Genomic DNA, 10,768 nt, shown 5'->3' on the forward strand with positions numbered 1-10,768 from the left:
AAACACAGTCCGCAACAAAGCATTTTGAAAAGAAAGGAATATATGATTTATTAATAGCCCAAGCATCTGGCAACAAAGTGATAAACCCCAACCTCTTACTAAAAGGTGACGGATAGTACAAATTAAATTGATTACAAGAACCCACTAGTTCTAGTTTACCTTCTTTCACTTCACTGGCAGAATCTTGACTTATTCCCGACAAACTGTGGTGCCTTTAGAATTAATTCCATATTCCATCGTCCAAAATGGATTTCTCTTGTAAAGCTAAAGAATCAAATTTTGATAGGAGAATTTTCATAGAAACAGATTTTTTTGAATAATTTTTAAAATGAATAGTTTTTGTTTTTTGAATAATTAAATATTAAAACAGTAAAAGAAGAATAATGAACCTTTAAAAGGTAAAGTAATTTCATTATATTAAAATATGATTTTATATATATATGTATGTATTTTTTTTTCAATTTCTATTTAATTTTTTTTTTCTATTTTTCTTTTGCAAAAAATTTAGTAAACATCTCACCTTATGAGATTGAGACCCATATTTTAAATTTTAATTAATGGAAAACTACTAGGAAGCTACTGGACAAACTTGTTCTATGAATTTTGGACTATATGAAGATGTATCTGTGAAAAAAAAAAATTTAAATAAAGACACTTCAAGGTGGAGAGTAGTTTTATAACAATATTTTCAGCTTTGTGGGCTGAGATTTGTGATTTGTATTCCGAGTGGCGATAACAGAGACAAGCCCTATCTCCATGGATGGGGAAGACCAGAAACCAAGTCTGGAATCACCATTGATTTCTCAAGAAGCTGTGTCTCACTCCAGGAATGGAGCAAAAAGAGAGGAGATCTTGGGTGAAGTGAAGAAACAGTTGAAAATAGCAGGGCCTTTGATGTTAGTCAATGTTCTACTATATAGCTTACAGGTGATTTCAGTAATGTTTGTGGGTCATCTGGGAGAGCTAGCTCTCTCTGGTGCTTCCATGGCCACTTCCTTTGCTTCAGTCACTGGCTTCAGCTTGATTGTAAGTAACATGGATTTTTTTTTTTTTTGTGTCATCATCTCACACATCCATCCACATTTGATTTAGCTACTTTTGGGTTGTACCCTTTCGAATATCTGTTGCATCGCATAATTATTCGGCTGAATTCTTCATTGGATTGCCGACATAGATCAGAAAATATTTATCTAAACTTAGAGGTTACTATAATATTGTTGGGAATCCATCATAACTTTTTTTTCCACAGCTTCTGTCCAGTTTCCTTTATGGACCGAAATTTTGTCTCATTTATCCATTCTTATCTCATACAATGACAACAGTGTCCTTTAAATCTTCTTGATTCAAGGCTCTTGGTTCTTGATCCACTCTTGACCCCTCTACAATGGACAAAGCAGTAATATATTCTGAGTAATGTTGTAACAACTTTCTCTGTTGTTTATTTATAAGAAGGAATCATCTTAATCTTAATTAGTAACTAAAACCTATGAGATAAAAATTATTGGAAGCTACAAAAACAAGAAAAAGAAAAAAAAATGTTGGATAAGAAAAAATATAAAAAAAAAGAATGTCAGAGGAAATAATTATTATAATATAGATATTCTAGATTAAAAAAAAAAAAAAAAAAGTGGACATACCTGTGGATTTAGATTATTGCCTGTGGATATAGACATTATTATTATTAAAATATAACAAATTGATCAATTAAATATAAAAAATAAGATTTAGATAAGAAAAAAATGAGAATATAATTGTAAAGCTATCAAGAGATGCTCTCACATGGTCATAGTGAACTCTTTTCATTAATTGCTACTTTCTTATTAGTTACTACTTTTCAATATGACATGAAAGAAAAGTTATCGGGTGGTTTAAAAAAGCCCAATCAAGAAATCTGTTTCTCCAACTTCATTGGATTGATGAATAACTATTAATATCAAGAATAATGAAAGGGCATGATCTAATACCACTATATTATTGGTTGGAGTTCTAATCCTAATTGATAGAACAATCTTTACCTTTTTGGTATGGAATGAAGGTAAGTATCTATCTAGTAAAAAAATTTAAGTCTCCAACATCATTAGATTAGAGTTGGGGTATGGTAACTGATGAATAACTACTAGTATCAAGAATAGTGTACTTGTGTTTTTGAGTAAATTTGTCCATTTCTTTTATCAAGTTATTACTTATTTTACAAAGATTCTGCTTATTTCTTTCTATATATGTAAGAACCTTTGAGAAAGATTTCAAGTGTTAATTATTTAGTATGCATTATTAGTCTTCCAACACTCCAAAGACATTTTCAACCAAGCTTTTGAAATGAGTTTTATCCACCTTTTTTCTTTCATCTTATTTCTTCAACTTTTCATTCACAATTAAAGGAGCATTTTAGAGGTTCACAACCAATCATGCCAATTTTTTTTAGGATATTCAACATACCTCTTTTGACAAATAAACACTCCATCTTCTTTTTAATAGACTTGAATTCCCAATGCAAAAAATAGTACAACAATCACATGTTGCTCATTTCATATTTTTTTCATCATTTTTTTTTTACTTTTCAATCATTTTTCAGCATTTTAAGTTAAAATCAAACCAACAACAATAAGTAAGAATCTTAGAGCTTCCTTTGCTCTTGAAACAAAGTAGTTAGGTTCATTCTTGCTTCTATAGAAGTCATTTTTGGTGAAGTAGCTATCAATTTAATTGTACTAGACATAAAGAACTTGTTTCAAATTGTACAAGGCCTTCTTCAACTTGTAAACCTTCTTTCCTTTACCAACAACAACAAAGCCTTGAGGTTGTTCCGTATCAATTTTTCATTCAACTTTCCATTCAAAAATGTAGATCTTACATCAAGTTGGTAAAGTAACCAACCTTTTTTAGCAGCCACAACAATGATAGCTTTAATAGTGTCAAGACAAGCAACTAGAGCAAAAGTTTCATGGAATTGCAACCAACCTTGTTGCAAACATTCAAACCCTACTATCAAAATGGTGTTTCACCCTATAGATCCACTTCACCAAAATCATCTCTTTTCCTTTTCCTTTTGTGACTAGCAGCCATAATGCATTTTCCTCAATGATATCAATTATTTGTTCTATTGCTTCCTTCAATCTTCATCTTCTACTGCCTTTTCAAAGCTTTGAGGTTTAGTAATGCAAAAATTGCATCTCTTATAAATGTCACTCAAACTCTATATTTTTCCTGGAGTTAAGGATAGTGATGATGAGCATGAAGTTGGAGACCTAATGAAGGGAGGCAATGAAACTGATCTTAGGGAGTTTTGAGGTGATAAAATTGAGTTTCCACTATTATCATTTTCAGTGGGGGCACTAGTTGAACTTTTTCAAAGAAATTTGTTTTTTGTTTGTTTGTTTGTTTGTTTGTTTGTTTGTTTTTTTAACTTTGCCTTCTCCTAATTCCAAGAAACTTTTTCATAAAAAAAATTATATATCTACTTATCATCAAATTGTTTGTTTTTAGGTTTTACATCCTATAGCTTTTTGATTCTAAGTTTTAACCTATGGAAATATATTTTTCACTTACTTCATCCAACTTACTCTTCTTTTCTTTGAGTACTTGTGAATAACATATACAACCAAACACTCTTAAGTGTCTCCTAGATGGTTTTCTTTCACATTATTATTGGAGTTCAATTTAACAATGCTTCTATTGAGCATCTATTTAATAAGCATGCAATAATGTTAACAACTTCATCTTGGAGGATTTTAGGTAACCCTTTCTCATGTAGCATTGCTTTAACCATTTTCATAATAGTTTGACTTTTTTCTTTCAACTACTTCATTTTGTTGAGGAATATATGTAGCAATTTGTTACCTCTCAACCCCTTCATCTTGATGAAACTTCTCAAATTGGCATAAAGTAAATTCTTTTCCTTTGTCACTTCTCAAGGTTTTTACATAACAACCCTTTTGTTTTTCAACAAAACTATTGAAAAATTTTTAAGACAATGAACATTTAAAAATTTTTGCTTCATTAAGAATACCAAAGTCAATGTTGTAAAATCATCAATAAATAGTATAAAATATTTGTTGTTACCTTGAGAAGTTGGACACATAAGAACACAATCATCAACGTGAATTAGATCCAATGCCTTTGCTCTTCATGCAACTTCCTTGGGAAATAATTACTATGATGCTATCCAAGAACACAACCTTCACATACTTTATTCTTTCCTTCAATGGTGTTGAGCAATCCTTATACCATCTTCTTTTGGCAAAGAAAATTTAAACTTATATTGAAGTTCAAAGTGCCCACATCTTCTATGAAAAACCAACCTTCTTTAACATCTTCTACTCTAAAAGCTACATTTTAAGCATATTTGAAGACAATTAGAACATTTCTATTTTTTTTTTCCATTTTTATCTTTGTCACTACACTTCTTCTTTGCCCCTTATCATAGATGGTGCACTCATTGTCTTTAAAGTGAAGTTTGTATCCATGCTCTACTAGCTAATCCACACAAAGCAAATTTTGCTCCAAAGCTGAAAACAGGTAGAAGATTTCAAATGTACTTGGTTACCATTTTAGTTTGAATGCTAATGGTGTCTTTTCCCTTGACATGCACTAGATCACCTTTTACCCATTTTGACTTATGATTTAATGGTTCTATCCATGTCAAGAAAAATATCTTTATTATCAAACATGTGGTTTATGTAACCACTATCAATGAACCACATATTATTTCTCTTCTTAATATCTTTTTGACAAGTATAAAACATATTTTCTTTATCTTCTTTTTTCTTCAACACAATTTGCTTGTTGATTGTTGGAAGCCTGCAATCTTTTCTTAACATACCCAAATTTTATTTATAATAGAGAATTGAAGCTTCCCTTTAAACAAACAATCATTTTCAACATGACCTTTTTTTTTTTGTGGAAAATATTGCATTTTTGGAATGTGTTAGTGAATTGTCGAAATTAGTGATTTTTTTTCGACCATTGAATATTTGTCTAGCTACCTCTTCCATTTCTTCCTCTACCACTTTCTCATCCACTTCTACCTATCCTAGGTTCCAAATATTACATTTTAGGAATGCATTAGTGAATTTTCTTCCACTGTTGAATCTTTCTTTACCTCTTCCATTTCTTTGTCTTCCTCTTTCTCGTCCATTTCTACCAACCCTAGGTGAATCACTTCTATTTTCATTGCTTGTGGGTTTGTTTTCAACATTTCTCAAGTGAATGCTCAACTTGCACTAGATTGCACTTTCAATTGATTTTTCAAAATACCTCACTAGTCCCTGCTCATAAGTTTTCAAGGACCTAAAAAATGGCTCATGTAAGCTTAGCTAAAAGAGGTTTTGTTTTTTTTTTCTTCAACCATAGTCATAATTGGGTCAATTTTATCAAGTAGGCTAATTAAAATTTTCTCAATAATTCTTCTATCATTAATTTTTTTCACAATATGACTTCATCTAATTTACTAACACCATGAACTTGGAAGAGGACTTATTTAAAGTTTCATTTTCCCTCATGTTCATATTTTCTAGCTCTCTTCATAAAGTTTGGAGCATTACTGAATACTTTTCCATCTCTTTGGAACTCCTATTGATGGTGTCCCATACTTCTTTAACTTTTGAAGATCTCATAATTCTTGAGAAATAGTATTGTCAATACTTTGAATAAAAAAGAGAGTTTTTGAATCCATTTTTCTCAACAATTTTAACTAATGCTTTTTTTTTTTTCCATTTGGAGTTAGTGTTGTTGCATTTTTAGGTTCACTCAAAGCGATTTAAAAAAAAATCACAAACATCTTGAAACATAAATAATGTTTTCATTTTCACACGCCAAAAATCATAATTTTCCCTTATAAATGATGAAATAAAAGAAAGTTGAGAACTTATACTTTTGTTACTTGTGGCAACCACTGATGTACTCTAAAAATCCTTGATCTTCTGCATCAAGGGTGAAGGTTCCTTGTTATTCTTCTCAAATAACAACTAAGTTGTTGAGCTCATTGATCACAACTTTGATTCTACATGATCTTCTTAGACCATAACAACTCTGCCTTCTTTTGTTTCTCTTTCTCTATATACTTAGGTTCAAGCATTGAAAGGCAAAGGCAACAGAGACAGTCCCACCTACTTCATACTTTATTTCCTCACAACAATCCTTTTGTATTGATAGCTACTCTCCTTCACCAAACCTTAGCCTGATTGCTACGGATTCAAGTCTTCAAAGAAGAAGAGAAACCTTAGAATTCCTCCTCTCTGCTATAATATGTGTTTGTCAAGATTCCATGAACAAGGAGCATGCCAGTACTAGAGACAAGAGACAAGAAGAATACTTAAAAAGAGAGAGAGAGTGAAAAAGAAAGTACGAGTTTGGGAGAGAACCTGCAAATACAAAGCTATCCAACAATAAAACAATTTAGAGAGTTAGAGAAAGAGTTAGAAACATAAAATCGCTAGCTTTTATTCAACTTTTGTTAGTTGTTATTTCAACCAAAAACGTGGGATAGAAATTGAAGATAAAAAGGATATTTAAAATGGAAGACTCAGCTGAAACTTGGTCTCCTTTTGTATTTATTTATTTCCTACTACTATTTTATTTGAAGATTGCAATCCACATTTATAACAAATTTAATCAATTAAATCTCTCTCCATGGATCGATAATATTCACACCAAATACAAACACAAAAAACTAATTTTTATGTGAGTGACATTATGTAACATTTTCTTTGTGATGTTTTTAGCATTAATTTCACTTTTGTTTAATAGGTAGGAATGGGAAGTGCATTAGACACCTTCTGCGGTCAGTCATTTGGAGCAAAACAATATCATATGCTTGGTGTACACAAGCAAAGAGCTATGGTTGTGCTTCTATTGGTTAGCATTCCTGTTGCTTTTATTTGGAACAATACAGGCCATATTCTTGCATCATTGGGACAAGATTCAGAAATATCAGCTGAAGCCGGACTTTATGCTCACTTTATGATACCTAGCATTTTCGCTTTTGCGCTTCTACAATGTCATATTAGATTCTTACAAGCTCAAAACAATGTAGTTCCCATGATGATAACCACAGGATTTACAACTCTACTCCACACCCTCACTTGTTGGATGTTGGTTTTCAAATCAGGTCTGGGAAACAAAGGGGCTGCCCTTGCAAATGCCATCTCTTATTGGATTAATGTCCTCTTGTTAGCAATTTATGTCAGGATCTCCCCTTCCTGCAAGAAAACATGGACGGGTTTTTCAAAGGAGGCATTGCATGATGTGCTAAAGTTTCTCAAATTAGCTATTCCTTCAGCTATAATGCTATGGTAATATCTTTGGGTGACCTTTCACTTCAATAGCACATTTGTTGTGTGTATTAGAAATATTCGTAGATATCATGTAGTTTTATTTGTCTGGTGTCTTGGAACAGCTTGGAAATATGGTCATTCGAAATGATGGTATTGTTGTCTGGTCTGCTTCCCAATCCAAAGCTAGAGACATCAGTTCTATCAATCAGGTACCATATCCCATGCTTATGCACTTGAAATAAGCATAAACCTTTAATAGCCTTTGAGAATTCCTTAAAGATTACTAAAACTAGTTACATATTACTAATGGATTATGTGCATTTCATCACAGCCTTAACACATATACAGTACTTTATATGATACCCCTTGGACTTAGTGGCGCAACAAGGTACTTTTCAGTAATTAGTTTAATGGTTGTAGCTCCTGAAAATCAACATGTCTCTTGAATCATTCTTCTTTCCATTTTTCTTTTTAGTACAAGAGTTTCAAACGAATTAGGGGCTGGACGACCACAAGCAGCACTTTTAGCCGTGTATGTTGCATTATTCATGGTCGCCATAGAAGGCATTTTGGTAGCCACAGCCCTGATCTTAGGACGTAACTTCTGGGGCTATTCTTACAGTAGTGAAGAAAAAGTAGTGAACTATGTTGGAGAGATGATGTTCTTGCTTGCAGGATCCCACTTTATAGATAGCATTCAATCAGTGCTTTCAGGTATGTGCCAATTTGCAATACGTACTTATAATCTTTAATTTGATTCTTCATGACAACTGAAATTTCTATAATAATTTGTTTATACTAAACCTATATCCATGAAAAGATGAAAATTAATCAAAAATATATATAGCCCAGTGTTAGATAGAGAAATTATCTTCCTAAAGTATAGTCCTACGCTGTCTGCATGAAATATGATCTGAATTCACAAACATATATTGGTAGTTCCCACTTTTTGGCTCTAGGCATTTATTTCTTACTAAAGTTGTTATCAGTAAGTAATGATAGCACACTTACCCTATCATCTAAAGAAAGGTTAATCAACACTTTAATCAATTGAGCGACTCTAATAATATTTTCCAGGCGTGGTTAGAGGAAGTGGCAAGCAAAAGATTGGGGCTTTGGTTAACCTAGGAGCCTACTATCTTGCTGGAATTCCATCTGGTGCATTATTAGCTTTCGTCTATCATATTGGAGGAAAGGTAACTCTTACTCTATTTTTAATCTTTCTCCCCACTTCTCATATTTCGTTCTAGTTTATATGCTCCAAGAAAAAGAAAAATTAACCCATTTGTATATCTACTTGGTTCACAGGGACTCTGGACAGGAATTATAGTTTCACTCTTCATGCAGGCATTATTTCTTGCAATCATAATTCTTTGCACTAATTGGGAGAAAGAAGTATGGTTATTTCATCGATATTTGTGTATGTATGAGAATTTTCTTGTTGAATTCACTAATGCTCTATTTCATCTCTTTCTTTTGTAGGCAAAGAAGGCTACTGATAGAGTGTATGACTCAATGGTCCCTGTGAATGCAATATCATCGAGTTGACATTGAAGTAATATTTCTTTCTAACTAGATCTATAAAAATTATGCTCAATCTTGTTTGATAATTTATAATAATAAAGGTAATTTATGACTATAAAATAATTTGCTTTGAACATGTAAGCCCTACCAGTTTGGAATAGCTCATGGTTGTTCTGTCTAGTGTTCTGGGATTGTTCATTTCCACTAATGTAATCTTATAGGGTTAATTTTGATCAAGCAATACATTAATACTTAAAACCAAGGGTGTATTGTAGTCCTCATACTACAATAGGAATATTGAAATGACCTCATTTTTGCATCTGTTGGCTACATTGTCTTGTACCATACACCCAATTTCCATTAATCCTATCTAAACCTACTTGTTCTTGGAACTAAGTGACTTAAACATACAATCCGCTGGAGACAGCTAGAGTCCCAAGCCATAGCAGATCTCCCAGCTGATTTCACTGTAGTAATAGAAGGAACATCCAGAGATCGCATACCTATGGTGTTGAGGTGAAGGATGGAGAGGCAAAGGCCAACGGACACTATTGATAGATGGGTCCTCTATCAGGGTTGGGGGTGAGTAGATCATAGGTTACTTATTTCTGAAAATGCTTTATTGAATATGTTCTTGAAGGCTTGTAATAAACTAAAGACAAATAAATATCAACACTGTCAGTATAGTGCATTGCTTCCATTAAAGCTAAAAATTATGTTTTAATTTGGCTTTTCAAATTATTTTGTAACAACTTGAAACACAGTTGGTAACAAGGCATTTTGAAAAGAAGAGAATATATTATGATTTAGTAATAGTCCAAGAATCTAGTGACAAAGTGATAAACCCCAACTAATATTAAAAGGTGAAGGATCGTATATATTACATTTCTTACAAGGACCCACTAGTTCTATCTTCTTTCACTTCACTGGCAGAATCTCTACTTATTCCCCAACAAAGTGTGGTGGCCTTAGGATTAATTTATTTTTCGATTAATTTATTTTTCCATCATCCAAAATGGGGTTCTCTTGTAAAGCTAAAGAATCAAATTTTGTTTGGAGAATAATGTCCCTTTTTTCCTATGGGTATTTTAACCAAACAAAACTATGATATAATGGAAAAATAAATAAATAAATATTAATTTTTTCCTCTTTTTTCTTTATAATCATAAATTTAAAATAAAATGAGTATTGAGATTATCATAAAATTACCTCATTAATTTTGTTTTCCGACACTATTACAAATATATTAATAAAGTATTAAATTCTGATTCTATATTTTTTTTTTCAATTTCTTTTCTCAAAAACTTTAGTAAATATCTCACCTTACAATGATTGAGAACCTTATTTTAAATTTTAATTAGTGGAAAAATAGTTGGAACCCACTGGACGCGCTTGGTCTATAAATATTGGACTATATGTAGATGTGTCTATGAAAAAAAAAAAATTAGAAAGGGAGAATTATCTTTTGGGGGTAGATGGGCCTCCAAATTAATAAAAGATCCATATAACTCTTCAAATTGAATTGAAGGATATGAAATAGTAACGGACAAATATACCCTTTAAGAACACATATAAAATATTTTATAAAATTAAGTTAAATAATTTTTCTTCAATAATTTTTTTTTTCAAAAATACGAAATTAAATAAAAGTAGTTTTCAAAAATATTAAATTAAATAATTTTTTTTTCAAAAATATTAAATTAATTTTTTTTTCAAAAATATTAAATTAAATTAAAGTATTTAAAAAATATTAAATTAAATATTTTTTAATATTAAATTAAATAAATTTATTTTTAAAAAATATTAAATTAAATAAAAGTATTTTAAAAAATATTAAATTACATAAAAGTATTTTTTAAAAATATTAAATTAAATCAAAAATATTAAATGAAATAAAAGTATTTTTCAAAAATATTAATTTTTTTTCTCAAAATCAACAAGGGCATTTTTGGAAATACTGAAGAATGATATCC

The 10,768-nt window shown here is 31.1% G+C and overlaps 1 protein-coding gene across 1 annotated transcript; it reads left to right on the plus strand.

Annotated features, from left to right (window-relative positions):
* Nucleotides 1-673: 673 nt before the first annotated feature.
* On the plus strand, nt 674-9,116 carry LOC100241039 (protein DETOXIFICATION 16). Its single transcript, XM_002270834.5, has 8 exons — nt 674-1,026; nt 6,745-7,289; nt 7,394-7,480; nt 7,603-7,659; nt 7,747-7,985; nt 8,349-8,467; nt 8,580-8,666; nt 8,754-9,116. The coding sequence occupies exons 1-8, from the start codon at nt 757-759 to the stop codon at nt 8,817-8,819; spliced, it is 1,470 nt and encodes a 489-aa protein (XP_002270870.2). The 5' UTR covers nt 674-756; the 3' UTR covers nt 8,820-9,116.
* The last annotated feature ends 1,652 nt before the right edge of the window (nt 9,117-10,768 follow it).

Source organism: Vitis vinifera, chromosome 11 (genome assembly GCF_030704535.1).
Source record: "Vitis vinifera cultivar Pinot Noir 40024 chromosome 11, ASM3070453v1".
Lineage (NCBI taxonomy): Eukaryota > Viridiplantae > Streptophyta > Magnoliopsida > Vitales > Vitaceae > Vitis > Vitis vinifera.